Below are 21213 nucleotides of genomic sequence, written 5' to 3' on the forward strand. Positions count from 1 at the left end.
AAAACAGAAATTTTGGCGAAACTCAAAAACTAATCCAACTCGAGAAATTCGAGACTCTTCCATAAAACATTAATCAATAACAAGACCACAAAAACTATCTATAGTAACACTAGATCATTCAGGACGAGCCGGTCGCGAGTGTTGCCGGTGACCTGCCGTCGGAAGCGCCGCCCACTGGGGGACTTGCAAAACTCGAGAAGTGATAAAGATCATCCGAGATTCATGATTTATGTACAACACAGGTTAATTTGTGGCAATACGAAGTTTGTCGGGTCAGCTGGTTTCTCATAAATCAATCGTTAAAATCAGTTTTTCTATTTTCTTTGTTTTTTGAAGCTGTATAACATTTGCATGTTCTACAAAGATGTACAAATAGTAAAAATACATAACTTTGCTAAATATATGTACCTCTATCTTTGCTAGTTTAGGAACTGTAGAGCTTTTAATGTCAAAAATAACCCAATTTTGACCCCGAATTACTCGACTTTGCGCAGACGGTGGTCAATTAAACAAAGTTGTTTGGAGTTTCATTTAGTATTCCCCACTAAATGACCAACTACTAATACAGGTCGGACTCGATTATCCGGGTGAAAAAATTTTTTTTTTATAATCTTAAACACGTTTTGAACGTGAGCACATTTCAAAAAACCTGTTTAAATTTTTTTTCCTCCCGGATAATCGAGTCCGACCTGTAGAAGATAAAATAATGGTTTTTAACTAAATAGTCGTGCTTTTTCCGTTTTTCCATTTTATTTTTTTTTTGTAGTTGTAGGGTAGATGATCCATTAGTTGCGCAACTAAGCACAATATAACTTCATTTTGCCTGTTTATTGAGGTATATGCTTCAATTAATGCTTCAAGTAATGCTTGTGGGATATAAATTTATCAAATACAACGTATTTGTCACAAGGCAAGACAATTGCTTTCGTTGTACGAGAAGCTTTATAAAGAAAAAATGAATTTTCCGATCCAATTATATGTACCAACAGTTGCGCTAATGTTTCCTTAATTAAGTTTGATGTTCCTTTAATTGTGGTATTCCATATACATTACTAGGTTGCTAAGTGAAAAAACATCGTAGCAAAACTATAGATGAGCGCCTATAGTTGTGCGCTCCAACTGCGCGTTGGATTTTGGAAAATTGGCATTTTAGCAAATAATGCTTTAATTTTAAATGGTGTGGTCTAACTACCAATACTCCTAAAAACCTGTTTTATATAATGAATGTAATTGTTTTATCTAAAATGCTACGGTGACGAAAATATGCATTAATAATAAATAGTAGCGCAACTATTGGTACTACCACAACTATTGGATCAAGTACCCTATGACTTTATCATGTTATACAAATAGTAAAAATACACAACTTTGCTGAACATAAATATACCCGTATACCTCTATCTTTGCTAGTTTACTCATTAAGTTCTCAGTTAAAAAGATTGACATTTCATGCGGGCCACAATCGACCGTCATTTATGTCCCTGGAAAACTCGTTTGACTCATTTTGCCTCATCGTTTGCTATCAATTGAAGTAGGTACAGATGATATAAAACACAGACTTAAGCAATATATTTGATTTAAAATAGTTTTTCGTGAAATAATGAGGAAAATTGTAGTTGAATTTCAAAAGAAAATGTTGCAGCGACTTTTCTACGCAATCATCTAAATGGACAGGTCAAATCATTTTCAGTGCATCAAGTGCTCTGCAGCATAAATTTGTGCGTATGAGTGTAAATCTGTTAATGTCACGAATTCTGTCATAAACAAACATGGTTCCCATATAAAATAAGATTATGTTAGCCAATGATCAAACCAAAAGTTATGCGACTAGACTCGGAAGAGGCGCTTACAATAAATCCCCTAAGAAAATTGAACAGTGTGTGAGGACAAAAGCTAATAATTATTGCTCTTTTTGGTAAAGTTGAGTGAAAATAGTGATAATTATACGATTCGTTATTCACGTTCAGAACTGTCATTCATACGGACCGTAAGGCCAACAACACCGTCGACTTATGTGTGCTTGAAGCTTGAACGACACAGACACCAGCGTAAATGCACGAAATGCACACACTGCTGTCTTATGCTGATTGATGGCTGAGTTGAGCTCCCAATCGTCGGTTTTGCCTTTTTGTTGACGGTGGAGAAACAACTGAAGTTTATTGAATACTATACAGTCATACCTGTAAAACTCTGTGAAGTGCAGTAGTGAAAGATTGAAGTTTCTAATCGAGTGGTTCGTGGTACGGTAGTTCGCTGGTGTCGTAAACGCGAAGTGGTAATTTGTAATTTTTACAGTGTCGAAAATGTAACTTTTTCTCGCTGCTGAAACATGAGTACCTAGTGATTGCTAAATAAGATTCCAGGGACGGGGATGTTTGCTTTTTTCCGTGTGCTGCAATTTGACTTTTTTTGGTGATTTAGCAATTTTGCGTCAATTTCTCGTCAGTGAATTTTCAGAGTAGAAAATTGGCCTATGTATATGCTCGCATTTTAAGTTTTGTTACGACAGAGTGACGAAAATGAAATGAGCTACGAGTGGGAGGGGTAGCAGAAAAATAAAAAAATAGTTTCTTCTGGTTAACATTTAAGCGTTTCGAAAGGTAGAAATAATAGTATCATGAATTGGAGCGGCAGGTTCCAGTTCTTCTCATGCCATGGGAACTCAGCAGGGCATACGGTTTTATGATGCAGACTTCATAGAACGAAACGTAGGTGTATGAGTGTTTGTTCCATAATCAAAAACATTAAAAAGCTCACTTTGATCTCGGTGTGCAAAACTTAATTTTTCGTATAAAAATAATCTATTATTATTTATTATGTTTGGAATGTTTACGAGAAATTTCAATTTAGATGCCAAACATTCAAAAAAGTCTTAGAATAAAGTGTTATATTGTGGAAATCTAGATAAATAGCAATTTATGATATAATATATATGTAACTTTTATATTAATCCCTGTTTATTTGACTTTCGGGTAACGGATAGAGAAGATGTAAAACAGGTCTAACTAAGTCAACGTCCTAAATGTAAGAAAACGTTTTATTTTATTTCACTGCTCAGCAAACCACCTTCGCAGCTCATGCACATTGTTTACTTATGTACTCAACTAGCGGGATTGGTCATAAGGCCTACTGAATATTATTTATATGTACATGCCAAAGTATATTATAAAATATGACGGTATACTACAATATATTATGTGAATCTTAAGCAATAAGGATTCTATGTGATAAAATGGAATCTCAGTTCTTCTAAACATGTTTCTAAACATGGCCAAAGATCAGAACAAAAGCTATTCAGTTTACCTATTTGATTAAAATTTTCTTTGCCGCGAAAATACTTGAACAAAGTAAAATATATACCTATTGTAAAAATATATTTTAGTAAAACAAGTGAACAAAAATTGTTTAACACCGTTATAAATTTTGAAAATTAAATAATATAATAATGGCACGAATATTACAAACTAGGATATTACTTCTTTATTTTAACACCGTCTGTGAATATCTTGTATGTATCGCAATTGTATATGTGTATCCAAGACCATGTTGAGACACGCCGACCTCTCTCTATTGTTTGGGCCAAAATAGCTTCCACCGGACAGAGACCTCACAGCCAGCAGCGCTCCCGCCGTGGTACAGCTTAGGCAACATCTCTGCACCACCCAATCGTTGTGTTCCTTGGCATAATAAGTTATGTTTCGCAAAGATTTTTTCATGTATACTTTATCCGATATGACGCAGACTAAAGTGGCAAAATTCAGCGGCATGCTCTATGAATATTGAGAGTTGCATCTAGTTAGCTGCTTACTTGGCAGAGAAGTGAACGGATATGAACGGTAATAATGCAGAAGTGATTCGTCCAACCCTCACAGACGTCACGGATTTCGCGATATTATGGTCCTACTAAGTGACGTCTTTTTGGCGTGTGATTATTTAATCAGCTGTCTTGTCCAATTTTTCGGTGTGCATAAGCAAGAGGCTGATCTCCGCTGATGGTAAACTACACCATAAGCGGCTGAATGTGACAAGACAGAAAAAGAAAAGAAGCTAACAACTTTTTTTTTGGTGCGCCGTGGAATTGAAAGTGGATCAAAAGCTCCAGCAATCAGAGGTAGTGAGTCTGTAGTAGCGAAAAGTAAGAAGAAAAACGCGTAGAAATTGGAATAGTGAATAGTGTTTGTGGTTGCTAGTGGCTGGTGGATACCGATCGCACATTTTCGGAATTGATGGTTCCCGGATATCTGACCGAATCTTGATGCGAAATAACCAGCGCAGATAGCTGGGTTAAACTGCCGGTTGTGTTCATAGAAAAGGTAAGTTTTAACTCAACTGATCGCTTTCCCTTTTTCGTAATTGTGTAAAATTCGAAATAATTATAAAAAATATATTTTAATTTTCATGTTAACCCTCTCTGTCCCATGGTAGCACAGGTGATCCATGACTCGCGATACTAAAATTAACCGATAAAACTTTAAAGGCTTTTAAATATGGATATTCCTATCTTAGAACGAAATAGAAACATTGTCGTAAAAGTTGCATAGTTTTGCTTTACGAATTGAATTGCTTATTAGTAACTGTTTTAGATGACAAAGAATTGTAAACCACCCAAATACCCCTGGCACAGAGAGGGTTAAAACAGTTGCTTTTTGGAACACGCATCGCGTATTGTCCAAATTTTATTTCAGCATCAGCTTATTTTAGATTATTTGTCCATTACGATTCGAAATCCGCTTTACCGATTGTTCCGAATGTGACCTAGTCTAATAAACCAGTTATCGTCAATAGAATCGTGGCACTAGTTCTACAATTGTCCGGTTGTGAAATCTGTCGAATAAAAAAAAGTTCAAATTCCAAACGGGTTGGCTTCGCTTCTATCAATTCCCAGAAGACTGCTTTGCAAAAAAATATTTCTTTAAATGTATCATTTCTCGAGCAACATATCAAAAGGTCGAATGTACAAGTGAGAGATTCTCTTCGCGTCAAATACAAATGCACTTGAATACACCTGTTTAGAATGACACGGTTGTTGACGTTATGGTTAGCTAATCTCTAAGGAAAATTGCGTTGAAATGCGTTTAAGCCGCTGTGATAAGCGTAAGAAAGGAGACAGAAAAAGGATCTCTCATTGGTACATTCACCCTTTTGACATGTCGCTCGTGATTTCCCGAATTCATCGTTCTTGAAGAAAATTTCACGATCTAACGTCTGATTGTTTATGGTTTGGTGTGGTTCAAAACTTATATATCTAAATTCGTGTTATCAAAACACAAAACGTTGCTTTTGTTCTTATTGATTTTGCTCTTTTCAGTGATATTTTTCTAGATTTTTATCCCCATGACCATAATTTGATCGTCATAAGCTTGAGTTTGTTTTAACACTTCTTGGTAAACAGTTAAATGTGTCACGTGCTCTCGTTATTGTTCCGCGTTTAGGCCCAAGGAGCCATTGTCTATCCGCTACGACGAACAAACTTTTGTTCGCTCATATAACAACCATGTAGTGTACTTTAATTACTTGTGGTTGTTGCTGTTGGGGACCAGTTTCATGAAAACAGTGTAAAATACAAAAACCTGTTAGGCTAAAATTATAAAAATACTGAAAGTAATATTACGCACTATTCAGACAACGGTTGTTGTACATACGTGATAAGCATATCCCTAATGTATCGAAATTGGCTTGCTTTTTATTTTTCAAGCTAATTATTCGATTGGCTTGGACATGATCCGCTATTTTTTGAATGCAGAAGACATACTTTGCAAAGAAAATATTTCGTCCAGCGACTAGCGATTTACCCTATCATGTAAAAATAAGGCATAATACCACACATTTCAATAGACACCTGCAACATAAAAGGTGTTCGGAATAGGTAAAACCAATGTCGGAAAATCTACCGCTGTCAAGCGAACCGCGGCATAAATAGAGGTTAGTGTTTTCGGCATGTTTCAGTGATTTTATGCGAGCCTTCATTTACTGTTATTTACTTTCATTTACATTCACCAAGTTTATCCTAACGGTAGCATTACAAAGGCAGGGTGAAAAAAATATGAATGAATTTAGTAATTGTTTTTGGTGGAACTTATGGCGAAGTAAATCTGAAGTCATATTTTTCGTTGTTGTGTGCTTCTATTGTTTCAAATACTGATTCCCTGTAAGGTAATTTTACCCAGAACTCATATCAGCGACTTTGCTAGTGCGCACTACTGCTGTTGAATTTAGTTATGATCTAGAGTTTTTTTCCTGGAATTGATAAAAGACCAGTAGGTGTTGGGCAGGTATGCTAACTTACCGGCCATCTGATGGTGTCGAACCGTGTCATAAAAAATATAACTATAAATATATATGCTGTTTTGATTGATTTAAAGATTGCGTAGAATGTTAGGCTGTGGATAGCACCACCCACTGTTTCATTCAGGGGATTGCTGTAATATACATGCCTCTCAATAAATAATTATACATGTCAAAGTATGTAGTCTTGTACGCCACGGTTTTTTTTTCGATCTTCGTTTGTTGGGCAAAGATCGTTCATTTAGTGATTTTCCAAATCTCTGTCGTGCATTTTTGCAGTGGTTGAATGTTATTCAACCACATTCGGTACAATTTGTTGGCGATGTCATAATTTGACAGCTCTGGTTTTCATTCTCAACACCTTCAAACGCAGTTTTCGATCCTTAGTTCCACTACGACGCTTGCTATGATCCTGCTGATCGATAGTATGCCACTTACAAAAATGTTTGTGAATGATGCACACAGAATCAGCCAATTTCAACGACTCTGCGGTTTTTGAACCTGACCTTCAAGTATACCATAAAGTCGCCATTCACCGCTCAGCTCCACTTACCGCTCGTTTTAAACAAAAAATGCTTACATCTGTTTAAAATGGTTCATTATTGTAAAAACTATTGACAGACAATAATTTTGTATGTTTAATGATACGAATTAAACATAAATTTCCACTATATTCATAAAAGCTCATTTCCAAAATAAATAATCTTTATAGTGAGGAGAGAAAAACGACATTTTGATCGCGTCTTTATTAAGACCGAGTGCAAATGACTAAATTAATTATTAGCTCAAGCGAACTTGTTGCTTTGGTTATTTAGAAACTAATCTACTAAATAACGTGAAATAAGTCAACAGTATATATATTAGCGTTCTATTCTGCTATGTCAAACCCAAAACAAGGGTCAAAACGCGGGTTTTATTTATTTGGTAACAGTAAAAAATATGAGCGGTAAATGGCACCCATATGGGCGGTGAATGGATCATCATATTTCAAGTGAGCGGTAAAAGGGGTCATGAGATTGCATTACTTTTAAAAAAAAGTCACTATTATTAAATATTTAGAAACGAAGTAAATTTTTCTTGTAAACACAATTGTTTTCTCTATTTTATGACACAAATTGGGTTTCGATGGACCTCAATTTAGATTTTCTATGGACAAACTAACTTAGAATCGTTTTTAAATGAGCGGTAGATAGCGACCATACGGTAACTACTTTGAGAAAAAAAATTATTCGTGATAAACTTTTTAGCGCTGCAAGAGAAAATATTTCAAAACAAACTGCTGTCAAAACATTCCAGATCCGACCACTAGGAGCGCAGCAGCAAAATTAGGAGGGGGACCAGATATTAAATGACTCAAGCTTTAATATTGGAAAGAGCAATATGTTATATGCTCAATACAACTATGTGACTGACTAAATAGAGACTAATGTTGTATAAGGATGTAATTAGAAAATCATACAAAGTGAATTATTCGATGTTATAAAATAATTGTACATACAAACCAGTTTCCTTTACTTACATTCATTTTGAGTCTGCTATACAGAAAGAGATGGCCGAAAAATGAGAAACCTGTAGGAAATACCATCCCATGCCACATATCCTTACATTCAATTTACAACAATTTTTATTTCAAAGAGTTTCACATGGAATTTAAGTTGCCAGTTTCCCGGTGTACTAGAACAGAATCATTACCCTTAATCATTGACTTGTGATCTTTTTGTACTTTATTGTATTGCACTCAAATGTAAGACCGAAACAAACAATGTTTACGCAGACACGTTTAGCCGCGATTCATAAACAGTCATGCACACAGCATGAATCCTTTCACTTCGTTCAGTCTTTATCTGGTACAAGCTCCCGAGCTGATTTGAGCCCCCAAAGCCGTCGATCGCGTCGATAGTTTTTAGACCCGCGATACTGGGCGTCGGTACCGTGCAACCAGTCAAGAAAGCCATAGCCACCGTAGCATTGGTTAAACCTATAATGAATCGAAATGTCACGTTATACATAGGGCGTTCGACGTTCAATCTTGACCTCAATATCATACTTTAAATGGTGGTAATCGTGTCGTTCGCTGCTGCACACCAATGGCAAATGATATCCCGAGTGAGTCGTTAAGGTATCGTAGATGATGTGTGTGAACCATATAAGTGACGTCACGAAATGGCTTTTCATCAGTCCGATTCCCAGCAAAGGAGGAAGCATGTTGCTGAAAATATGCTCGATCGGATGAGCATACTCAGCGGTCCAAGCAATCGGTGCAGTAAACTCGTGATGTTTTTTGTGAATGATCTTGTACAGAAGTTTATGATGCAATAACCTGTGGCTGTAATAAAAACCGATTTCTCGTAGAACCAGACAGATCAGGAAATCACGGGCGACTTCATAAGCAGTTGGTAGGATACGAATGTCGGGGTAGCCATGTCTGCCGAATAGGTGGAATAGAACGTAGCTCAATGGTAAACCCACTATAAACTGATTTATTAGAACAGTCTTTATGATCTGCAAGAAAAAACTATGTAAATATTTCATTTATAAACTAGCTGCCAACAGATGCACCTTTTTCAAGTCCTTCCATGTTATTGGCTCATTCATACCCGGCTGAATTTTATACTTCCGAAGAAATTTTGGATGACCAGTGATGTCCATCAGGACGTAAATCAAACCCACTATCCAGAAAAAGAAGTGAGCGTATAGCGTTTGACCCCATAGGTAGAGCCGTTCTGGGTCATCTCCTGTTGATAGAGAAATAAATGAAGTATTATCAGGGATGTGTCAAAACAAACTGTGAAATACCGTTCTGATTCAAACCTGAAACAGTTTCAAACTTCGAACACTTAGAATAAAATGCTCGCTAGTATCGCTAATATGATTGAATATTATGATTATTGTATTCCACCGGATAGAGGACATTCTAACAAACACGGTGGTATACAATAAGCATAATATTTTATAATATTAGCGATTCTAGCGAGCATTTTATTCTAAGTGTTCGAAGTTTGAAACTATTTTAAGTTTGAATCGGAACGGTACCTATATGTTAATATTTTTTCAGCAATTTCTGTAAAAAGATAGTTTTATCCTTGCAAGAACTAAAAACCGATATATTTTCACACATTTCTTAAGTAATCCTAATTTTGAATTTCCTCTCGACTACCTTCAAATATTTGAAAGTTTCTTGAATCTGCTGAAACAAAGAAGCTCTTTTATTCTCTCATCTATACCTATAAACATGGATTTCTGTCTGTCTGTCGGAATGTTGCTTATAGAATCGAAAACTACTGAACCAATCGGCGTGAAAATTTGCATGTAGAGGTTTTTGGCGCCAGGGAAGGTTCTTATGATGGTTAGAGACCCCTCCTCCCACTAAGAGGGGGGGGGGATCCTTTACAAATGAAACACAAATTTCTGCATTACTCGAGAACTAATCAAGCAAATGGAACAAAATTTGGCATGAGGGTGTTTTTGGAGACAACAATTTTTTCTAAGGTGAATTGAGACCCTTCCCCTTTTTGGGAGGGAAATTATGACCCCTCCCCCTTTTAAGAGGGGGGCTCCTAACTAATGAAATACAAATTTCCTCATATCTCGAGAACTAATCCAGCAAATGCAACCAAATTTGGCATGTGAGGGTTTTAGAAGGCAGAAGTTTTTGTCAATGGTGAATTATGACCCCTTCCCTTTTTAAGAGGGGGGGGGGCTCTCATATAATTGAACTACAAATTTCCTCATAACTCGAAAACTAATGAAGCCTACAGAACCGAAATTGACATGTGGAGGTTTTAGGAGGCAGGAATTTATTCTGTGGCAAATTTTGACCCCTCCCCCCTTTAAGGGGGGGGATCCCATACAAATGAATTACAAATTTCTTCATATCGAAAACTAATCATGCAAATGGAACCAAATTTGGCACGTGGGAATTTTTTCTATGGTGCATTAGGATCCCTCCCCTATTTAGGAGAGGGAAGGGCTCCTACAAATGGAATACAAATTTCCTCATAATTCCAGAAGTAATCATGATACAACCAAATTTGGCATGTGGGGGTTCTTAGAGGCAGTAATTTTTCCTATGGCGAATTATGACCCCTCTCCATTTTAAAAGGGGGGGCTCCCATATAAATGAATTACAAATTTCCTCATAACTTTAGAACTAATCAAGCAAATGGAACCAAATTTGGCATGTGAGGAAATTTGGAGGCATGAGTGTATTTTGTGATGGTTTGATACCCTTCACCCCTGTGGTAGGGGGATAAAGACTTTCATACAAATAAAGCAAATTTTTGCGTAACTCAAAAACTAATCGAACCTGAGAAATTTTAGACTCTTATATAAAACATTAGTCAATAACAAGACCACCACAAACTAGCTATAGTAACACTAGATGATTCAGGGCGAGACGGCCGCGAGTTCTGTCGACGACCCGCCGTCGAAAACGTCGGCCACTGCGGAGGGGCAGCCCCTTTTCAGAAATCACCTCTGTCTAGGTTTATTTGTTTTCCTAGGTCTACTGACCTCTATTACTTTTCTTCAGTTGGGTCCGAACGAGCGACAGCAAGTAAGGAGAGGATCACCCCTGCGAAATGGTACTTTCCACGAAAAGGTTTTCCTTGAAATGGTACATTCCGCGTAAGGTTTTTCGCGAAATGGTATTTGGCGAAATGTTATACAATCACGGTGAAAATTTAAATGCCGTTCGCTTTATTTTATCTGACTAAGCAATGGAGGGAGTTGTTTTCTACTTTACTGTGAGGAAAAATTGCAAATTTGTAACTGCCAAAATGAATCATCAAAGGTTGAACTCATCAGAAACTAGCAAAACTCGAGATTGCGGCAAAGGTCATCCGAGATTCACGATTTATGTACAACACAGTTTAATTTGTGGCAATACGCAGTTTGTCTGGTCAGCTAGTAATTATATAAAACTAGCGTGTCATCGGAACCCGTTTAGAATTTAAACATTTAGACAAACTTTAGAGTGTTTCCTTGTACATTGCGTGTTTAGATTCCGCTGTTTTAAACCAATATAGAGTCATGTTTTGCTACCCAGCTTCTTCTATCGATTTTTTAAGATATCCGGTGAAAATGCAGCATGTAGGCGAGTTCCGATTTGCCTTTCGAAGTCACGCGGAATTTATCACAATTTTTATTTTTTCTGGAGACGGCAGAAGATAAAAAAAACATATTTTGTACATATTGTCTATTACGATAATAAGTTATTTTACAATTGTTGCCAGTCAAATGGCGACATATTGGAAATAATAACATGAATTCATAATTTACTCTTCAAGTTCAAAACATAAATAAAGCACCAATTTGAGATTTGTTAGCTTATATGATGCACTTATTGTATAGAGAAACTAAATGAAAAAAAAAATGATTTCATGTTAATGAACTGCACATCCATTTTTCTTACGCTGAAAATGAAATTACTTACCGATCATATTTTTTTCATGTACGGACTCATCACTGCGACCAGTACGCTGAGCCGTCCCTGACGAGGACTCATTGCGTTCACTTTATTATAGGAGTGACTTTTGCACTGTCAAGAGGCTTCATCGGGGTAATATAGAATTCAGTATGGAGAAAGGATAACGAGGGGTCTGACAATAAACTCATGTTAAAGTCACTTGACATTGACTGACCTGATTCTACTTAGATTCGAGCACACGACCACTCTCGTCAAAATTTAAAACGGTGTTGACTACAATTGGTTATGTAAACCAACAAATGCGTTAGAGCTGTCAAAGGAGTGTTGCAAGTAGCTCCGTCATTGCAAGTATTATCCCCGGATGCCGGTATTTTTATACATATTTTTGGCTACATGGATAAAAGTAGTGAAAGTAACCTTTTAAGTAACACGAAAATGTTACGTAATCTTATGTCAACAATGCTACTAATTTTTTACCATCAGGTGGAGTAAATCGGAGTTTTTCAACTACATCCTAAATATTCCAACTCATTTTACAAGAGAACCATAACTACTGATGTCAAAAATTTAAACATATTTTACAGTTGCAAATTGTTGCAAAAAGCCGACCTCACATTGAGATTATTTGATAGAATGAAACGAATTTTACTAACAGTTCTCTTTTTATTTCAAGCAATCAATATGCTGCATATTCATTCATTTTAAAATCTCGTATCTTGTAAGTAATATCTCCAAGTATTCTGCTGATACTATATATCACGTAGCGTAATAGTCTTGAACGTCACTTGTTACTTGTCCGGAATCAATTCTCGTGCCGAACGAAGGTCCAACAGACGGTAGTCGCGCTGGTGTTGTTTGGTCTTTCGATATTGACGGTCGGTTCCATGTAGCCAGTCCAAGAACCCGAAAGTTCCATAACATTGATTAAATCTATAAAACAGAGAAGAATTACTGAAGTAGTCTCCGCAGATTACATTTTCGGCCGAATTTATTTACTTGAGATGGTGAAAATCGTGAAACTCGGAACTCATCAGAAACGGCAGATGGTAGCCGGAGTGAGCGGTTAGTGTATCATGGACCACATAGCTAAACCACAGGGTCGAAGTCACCAAATGGCATTTCAGCAAAAGCACTCCAATCATCGGTGGGATCATGTTGCTTAGTACGTGCTCGACTGGATGAGCGTAGAGAGCCGCCCATGATATTGGAGCAGTAAATTCATGATGCTTCTTATGCATAATTTTATACAGGAATTTGTGGTGTAATAATCGATGGCTGTAGTAGAAACCAATTTCCCACAGAAGAATGCATATAATTATGTCACGTATAAAAATGCTCAGTGATGGAAGAATACGAACGTCTGGGATTCGATGGCTCGATGTGTGGAACCCGATGTACGTTAATGGTATCCCAATGACCATCTGGTTGAACAGAACTGTCTTTACGATCTACAAAATATACAGTTGAAACTAACGTAACGAAATATTTTATTTAAAATATTCACCTTTTGTAGGTTGTCCCATGTGATCGGTTCATTCGCTCCGGGTTGGATTTTATACTTGCGTAAAAAGTTTGGCTTGCCAGTAATGTCCATGAACACGAAAAGCGCACCACCCAGCCAATAATGAGAATATACCCAGATTAGCTGACCCCAAACGTAGAGGGTGGCTGGATCGTCACCTGTGATCATTATGACATGTCAAAATTAACGATTGAAAAGGAGGTATAATTATTACTTTCAATCTAAAAGTGGGCTACATGATGATGCACTATTTCGCAAAATATAATTACGGTTTCATACTCATTGAAACTATAATTGAAACCTAGCGAAAGGGAATTGAAAAAAGTAGTAAACTTCCTGGAACCCTCTGAGTATTAGGAAGCGATTCGCGCAAAAGGCCCGCAATTTGGAGAACCCGCAGCTGTACCTATTGGGAAATTTTTGTTTTGGGAGTAAATTTTTTTCATCGTGTGTAGCCTTAATTTGCATATGATTGAAGCGACTGCATAAACAGAAGTTATCTCAATCAAAATGTGTTATAAAAGTGGTTATTAGAATATTTACTAAATTGTGATTATTACGATTATTAATCAACACACAAACTGAACATTTGTACTGATCTAGCGTGTTTAATCTGTTTTACATTCCGTTTTCCCAACAATTCTGATAGAAATTCGATCGGAGAATAAAATATTCGCTGCCTGCCACTGCTAATTAAATCAAACTAATGACAAAGAGCAGAACGGCCAGTTCATACAACTTTCAGCGTATTTAGAGTTTCCAGTAACGGGTGACAACTAAAATTTTGCAATTTTTTTCTCAAGCTGTCAAAAAAAGACAAAGATACACGAAGAAGATCTGATTTACCGAAATTAAAGATACATTATCCATTCTTGAAAACAAATTAGTGTACATTTGAAAACGGTCCGTAATCGGCTGTTCGGCGAAGCTTTCGTTTGACGTCGAAACAGGAGCGTTATACGGCCGTCATGTCAACGTTACGAATGCATCTCTTGATTCTACGAATCCACTGTTTGCAATTCGTGGTTCTTTGTACACCAAGGAACTCAAAATCCCGAAGAAATCTTCGATTGGGCGCACTGAGACAGATTTTTCTGATCGTGGCTTTTGGGTAAAAATGGGATCGAATGGGTATTTATGAACGATGTTTTTTTGGCGTAATGCGATGATGCTCTATCCGGTCAAAACACGTATTGTCCATCTGCATGATGTTTTTGTAGAAACGGGATCAAAATTTTCTTCAAACATTCGTCTGGTGCATCTTAATTGATAGCAAAACCAGAGGGCTTGTTGTTGAAAAAACGAGAAAGAGAACGATGTCCTGCGTCCATAATTTTGGCTGGTCTTCCACTACCTTGCTTGCGAATAGTTGTTGGGCATCTTAGGATATGGTAAACAGTCGAAGCCGCAACATATTCGCTTTTTAAATGTTTTGCGGTATACTTTTTGCCGAGATTTCTGTGGCAGTTCGTAGAAGTGTACAACGCGCTCCTGAAATGCTTCTTGTTTCGACGTCATTTTAAGCGAAACAAGGCAAGCATAGACAAAACAAAAAATATTGACAAAAAGAGAAGAGAGAGAGAGAGAGAGAGAGAGAGAGAGAGAGAGAGAGAGAGAGAGAGAGAGAGAGCAACACATGCATACTCCCATTTCTCTCTAAGCTCGTTTGTTGTGGAGTATAGGGGCCTCAAAAAAATTCCAAAATTTTAGTTGTCAACCGTTATAGTTGAAATTAAAACTAACTCTGTTAGTTTGCATGAAGAATCGTTCAAAAACAGTGGACAAGAGGAGAGGCAGAACAAATTCGAACCCTGGTAGTACTATTTAAAAACATGCCACCCATCTAAGGAGATGTTTCAAAACCAGTTCAATCAATCATCCACCAATAGGCCTTTTTATGAGCCACATAATAATAGTTGGAACAGGGGGGCCCAACGTGCACGATGGCTCGACCAGGTCGAGAGCGATTTGCGACTTCTGAGACGACTAGGAAATTGGCGACGAGTGGCCCAAGACCGAGTGAATGGAGACGAGTGCTTGAAACAGCACGAGCCACCCCGGCTCTATGCTGCTGAAGAAGAAGAAGATAATAATAGTTGAAGATGAGTTTTATCTAATTTTTTTATTCGCTAAAATAACTTATCAAGTTACAAAGGTTTCACGAAAACTAATTAAAATCGTTCATTTGCGTTTGAGGCTAATTTAGTAGTCAGTTTTCAGTTATTCAACTGGAGTTTGGTTTAAAACTTGATACAAATTTTTTAATATGTTTTTGAAACGATGGTTTACAATTGATGAAGGGACGGTGAGGGAAAGTAATGAAGAAGGATTTTTTGGGAATGGAAGGGAAAGAGTGGAAAGGAAGGGGGGGGGGGGGTGATAGGTAGCTACGCTTCACAAGTTGTCGTTGTGACTCCTACCTTTTGTCCAAAGCTATAATCTGAGATTATAACCTGATTCGAACCCACAACACCCGCCAGGGCATGTGGCTCGCTGGAACCCGTGTACTTATGAACCACAGAGGCGCTGGACAAAAGGAGACTGCACATCCCCCTTATTAACGTAGTTGGGCTATTTTTAGACACAAATTGTGCCCCTTCCTCCACTTACTGTAGAAACCATCGACCGAGAAGTTTAATCTAACTTTGTGTTTACTGGCGGGATGACGACACTATGCAGACCCTTGCGACTTTCAAGGTACTGCGTGTGAACGCTGTTCGTCTGCCAGCGTGTTAGCCGCGGTTCTCAGCGCGGGGTTTCGGGGGAAGACCCCGTTCCTGTGAAAATAGACCAAACCTCGTGATTTTAGTCATGACCTTGAAATGCGGTCAGGCATATATTACTATGGTTTTGAAACGATGGTCCTACAATTGATGAAGGGACGGTAAGGGAAAGTAATGAAGGATTTTTTGGGAATGAGTGGAAAGGAAGGGGGGGGGATAGGTAGCTACGCTTAACAAGTTGTCGTTGTTCAACGCTAGAAGGGTCAATTGTTTTCGATAGTCACGTCGATTTAGTCCTTTTCTGCGGAATTATTGTATATTCAAATTCATTTATGTAAGAAAAGTATTTTCTGCCTTTAAGGTGAGAGCCAAAAATAAAACTTTTCTTTCATATTCAAAAACACACAAAATTATGTATATAAAACAATGAAAAAAAAATTTTTTTCTTGATTCGATTAGGTATATAGAGGATTCGATTATATGTAGTGAAAAATTTTTGGCGACTATATAATCGAGTCCGACCTGTATTGGGTCCCTTGATATTTAACATCATATTGTTTTGAAAATAAAACTAAAATAAAAATGTATAAGCTTGTATAAGACGTAAATCGTTATTAAATTAAAGATTAACTCAGCCTAGTAACATCTCTGATCAACGATCAATTGATTTGTTTTGATAAGGTGATATGAAATATATTTACAAATATTTTCTATGAAGCAACCAAACAGTACAAACAGTGATTTTCGATTCAATATCATGATAATTGTTTACCCCTTTCGTGTAGTTAATACCTTCTGATACGGTGATAAGCTCCAGTCCAAATGATATCCGCGATAACGATAGCGCTTATTCTTCTTGCAGCGACTGATAGTGATTGTTTCTTTTTCGAGATTAAGCATTTACGTTAAATACAATTCTTTCCACTTGTATCGATTACTTCGACTCGAATCGAGGAATCAAAGGTCAAATCAAAAAATAAACGTTGTGAATTTATGCAAACTGGAGTTCGAAATTGAAAATTATCATTTTGGATGGAGGAAGATCTCTTATTTCTCTCATTATTTGTTTCTCGGATTTTTTCCGACTTTATTAATCAACGACATCTATAATTTGCTATAAGGTATCCCGGGGCAAGTGGGAATACAGTATAAGTGGGAACGAAGCTCATAACTTGTTTCAACTCCATTTTCTCCGACCGACACTTTTTAGAAATGAAAGATACAACTCCAACACATACCTACATTCAAATTATAGTTTACAATTGACATTCCAAAATTAAAATTGAGCTTTAAATTTGAGCGTCATTTTCCATTTGCGAGCGTCATTTTCAATTGCGACGCACCTTCATGGTATGGTCGCAGGGTTTCGTAAAAGTACCTGTTTTTCTGACAGTAGGTAAACATAATTAGTGTTGGGCACCGATAATTCGCTAAATCGCTAACCGACCAATCGAGTAACGCTAATTATACTTTGTAATTTATACTAAGACTAGCCGAATTGTTGCGAATCCATAATTCCAAATGAAGTGCCGCTGTTTATTGTAAAACCAGTAAACTGTAAAGCATTTTATCCATAATAATAGGATTGTTTTGATCTTAGTTAAATTATGAAAAGTCGTGTAATATATATATAAATTAGTAATAATTTGTACAGTGATAGATTACAATGCAAGCTGTTGCGATATGTTCAAAAATAAACAGCGACTGTTATTTTGCAGTTTGCGATTAGCGAAATTTCCACGGTTATTGAACAAATTGTATCGGTTAGCGAATTAGCGGTGCCCGAACCTATAAATTAGTGCATCAACAACTTATACATGAAAATTAGCCGTATAGTTTGACAAACGGCATTAAATATATACGACACATAAACCATGTTATTAGTAATTTGTGAATGGAAGTGAAACAATAAAGCGTTGTGGTTTCTATAGCGTAACTATTTCTTATGACAGTTTCATCGTATTGCGCATGGTAGAACAAACAGAAAAGTATCGTATTTTTGAGCTATTAAAGAATGGTTAATTATAAATTACGTCTCGCAAGACTTGGATATTGCTACATATTCAACTACATAGCGTTACAATACTGTTTTACTGTGTAATTGCTAATGAATTTTGTTTTATATTATTTTTGAAATCACCCGTTGTGCATTAATAGTAATCTGAATTTATTACCATTAGTTGAAACATTGTCTTTGGTTACTTTTTCAATGCTTTAACTTATAGAATGATTTTGAAAATGCACCTTAGATTCATTTCATGTTAATCGATAGTCGCTTTTTATAATTAAACCTTCGAAATGATACTACTGAAGAGTTCCTGTGCGGCAAGAATTATAAAATATTCATAGATTAGATTACACAGTCGAATTAACCCTACCTATGCAATTTTTAGGTTCCACTTGTCCCGCGGAAAAATGCAATTAAAAAACTAACTTGACGAAATATGCGGCTACTAAAAAAAAAATTCACGAGTTAGAAATTCGTCTTCTATACTTTTCTGTAAAATTTTTCACCATTGAGTAAATTTTTTTCTAGATAGTATTTTATCTGAATTTTTTAGAAAATGTAATCGCCATTTTCATAAAAATACAATTTTATCTTGGTAGCAGGATTAAACGATTTTTCCCTCTCTTATATTCGACCATGAGCATCTAGCAATATTTATATTGTGCGAATAAAATAAAAGCAACATGTAGGATAATGGCACCAGAAATCGCCACGTAGACAGAAAGCGAAATCCATTGCCATATACCTAGTTCCATATCGATGAGCAGTTTTTAACATACAATAAACTGAAACATTTTCACTACGTTTTCAGTACAATAGCCTAGGTGCTACATTACGTTATCGAAACTTGACCTTCTGTTTTTATACGACAGATTTCGCAGCCAGCTGTTAGAGAGAGTGCGGGACAATTGCAGGGCCAGTTGCTGCGATCCTATTGACTCAGGCCAGCATCATACCTCGAAGCCAACTGGGCGGTTCAGTATAATAATTAAGACTAAATATTTGAAGTCATTGTAAAAGTAAAATTTGTGATGGTACTTATTCCATTTGAAATTGTTTAGTTAATAAACCTAACAATTGTTCAGTTTTTTTTCTCTGTCAAAAAAGCTAGTTTTAATCACAATTATTACATATGGGGATCAAAGATCAAGCTAAATTTATTGGAAACGAAGCAATGTACGTGTCTTGTTGAACTTTATAAATTCGATTGGGTTATTTAGTGTTGACCAGAAATTTACACTAACGTTTTTTGAAACCCTAAATTATGTTTAAGTGACGCTTATTTCTTTAACGGACGGTTTTTTAGAACAAAGAGGGGGTTTGCGCTTCAAACAATATAAACAGTAATAAAGTGAAGTTTGATTGAAATTGGTAATATTGCCATAAGTGGCTTAGTAAATTGGAAACATGATTGAGAATCTCACACACTTCAATTTAACTTACTTAATTTAACTTAACAATACTTAAACTTTAAAACTATTGTTCGCAGTCACCTTCATCGCCCCAAAGGCGGGAGAATAATGGATTCGAAGCACTCCTAATTTTATGCTTCTAATTTCATAATCATGAAGGTCAACAAATACTTGACATAAACAAAGTGGTAGAGTATAAACACTTAGTGCTACTTGCTCTTAGGCTGCCTGCAAATCTAACCCTTTCATCAGGGATAACCCACGAATCTAAACTAGACAGAAAATGAATTGAAGAGTCGGTTTGTCCATGAACCACAGCAACCGGAATGAAAAGCATTGAAATTTGGTCAAGGTCAACTTCATCAGCTCTCCATTACCTGATGTGTACATCTGTCGATGGTGCTCTGTGAATCATCTCCTCATGTGCGGCAGTTTGCTGCAATCGAATATGCGGAACAAACTTCAGACCCCAATATGCAAAACGAAATCGAAACATCGCACCATTTTTCCAAGTTTCTCCAGCACTGTAGCTACTGAACGTTATAATTGAATATTAATTTATGCGCGATACCAGTGGCAGTGTGTACGATGAACGCAAACTATGGATATGTTTAGTAAACCCCGTACAATAATCAATGGCAAAGTAATCAACAAAATAATTCAATCGAAGGTTAAAGATTGAACATACGAGTTCGGTCAAAATATGTTATTCGGTACGATATGACTAGGCCACTCACCGACTACGTCCAGAAAGGCATCCCATTTTTGTTGCAAGAAACCATCAGTTTTAGAAATGTTGTATTCCATGTCGGCACAACGAAGGTTACTTAAACAGTTCAACTCTTCCGGCTTGCAAAATTCACCTCGATTCTATTCCGATGTCCAAATTATACTGGACGGTACCGCAGTCAGATTACATTACTTGCACTCGATTTGACTGCCGTCGGTACGATCCACAGATAAGGTTATTATTTTTATGATGCTGTCACTGTGCAAGTACGTTGCCAGCATGTTAATGTGAAGTTTACCGATAGTATTGGAAGCCTGTGTTTGTAAAGCGTCGTAAAGCACGAATCGCTTGGATTAAGTTAACTGCGCACGGAACTAGAGATATGATAGAACAACCAGAACGCACATTTCACGGTACAAATATGACAAATTCGAAAAGCTATTCATCGCACGACTCACCGGATAGAACTGATTAGACTACACGGCGATTGGTTCGTCATAACGTCATCTCAAAACAATTGACAATTGATTATAGGCCAACGAACAGGGTTAAAGTAATTAGCAAACTCAGTCAAAACAGATGCTAACCAAACTATCTTGAAGGACGATAATGTGGATTTGTTGTGCATCTGATCGCAAATAATTAATGCTAATCTCAATTGATCAACCGGGTGTACCTGTACGCTTTTCATATTTAATGTTCTGATTTCGGTATGTACATCTTGAAATAATATCAAAAGGCTTAATTATTTTGATGATTTTAAGCAAATTCAATCATTTTCATCGAAACATGTCAGAAAAAATAGGAGTTCGTCAAATCCTAATACCCCGATTTTGATCAACCGGATACAGGTGATATTCACTTACAAATTCCACCATAAAAAGTGCTCCGATTCTGCTCAAACTGTGTACTTGTTCCTATTTTATGAATTTGAGACCAGCATTTTTAATTTTTCATGTAGGGTACCCCCTAGTGAATTAGAGTGGTCCTGAAAATAATCGCGACTGTTTTTTGAAGTTTCTTTGTAAAATAAAAAAAATTTAACGGGTCTGAAATTTTGTATCAGACTTTCAAAAAACAATAGAAAAACTGGGATCTTTTTATG

At 36.7% G+C, this 21213-nt stretch overlaps 2 protein-coding genes across 6 annotated transcripts in view; one reads left to right on the forward strand and one right to left on the reverse strand.

Annotated features, from left to right (window-relative positions):
• The first annotated feature begins 2139 nt into the window (after positions 1-2139).
• The window catches only part of LOC128739145 (signal peptide peptidase-like 3), a 38461-nt gene continuing 19387 nt past the window's right edge, over positions 2140-21213 (forward strand). Inside the window, exons 1-2 of one of the 4 annotated variants that reach the window (XM_053834550.1) lie at positions 2140-2275; positions 3707-4313. The gene's annotated coding sequence lies outside the window, so the exon portion shown is untranslated. The remainder of the gene's footprint in view (positions 2276-3706; positions 4314-21213) is intronic. The other 3 variants (XM_053834549.1, XM_053834552.1, XM_053834551.1) reach the window with 3 other exon arrangements.
• Positions 7983-20574, reverse strand: LOC128739152 (fatty acid hydroxylase domain-containing protein 2-like). 2 transcript variants are annotated; one of them, XM_053834567.1, is made up of 4 exons: positions 20116-20574; positions 8845-9020; positions 8333-8787; positions 7983-8263 (listed from the first exon to the last, which is right to left on the reverse strand). In XM_053834567.1, exons 1-4 carry the CDS (start codon positions 20183-20185, stop codon positions 8119-8121), a joined length of 846 nt encoding a protein of 281 aa, XP_053690542.1. In that variant the 5' UTR covers positions 20186-20574; the 3' UTR covers positions 7983-8118. The 2 variants fall into 2 exon arrangements, with proteins under 2 accessions (XP_053690542.1, XP_053690544.1); XM_053834569.1 differs by lacking the exons at positions 7983-8263; positions 8333-8787; positions 8845-9020 and adding exons at positions 12374-12643; positions 12710-13161; positions 13218-13393.

This window comes from Sabethes cyaneus, chromosome 3, assembly GCF_943734655.1.
Source record: "Sabethes cyaneus chromosome 3, idSabCyanKW18_F2, whole genome shotgun sequence".
NCBI lineage: Eukaryota > Metazoa > Arthropoda > Insecta > Diptera > Culicidae > Sabethes > Sabethes cyaneus.

Coding starts and splice junctions, on each gene's coding strand:
- LOC128739152 (XM_053834567.1), bottom strand. CDS start 20,185: ATGGAATACAACATTTCTAAAACTGATGGTTTCTTGCAACAAAAATGG. Junction 9,021..20,115: donor TGCCTTTCTGGACGTAGTCG/GTGAGTGGCCTA, acceptor CTCTATCAACAG/GAGATGACCCAGAACGGCTC. Junction 8,264..8,332: donor CACGATTACCACCATTTAAA/GTATGATATTGA, acceptor GATTCATTATAG/GTTTAACCAATGCTACGGTG.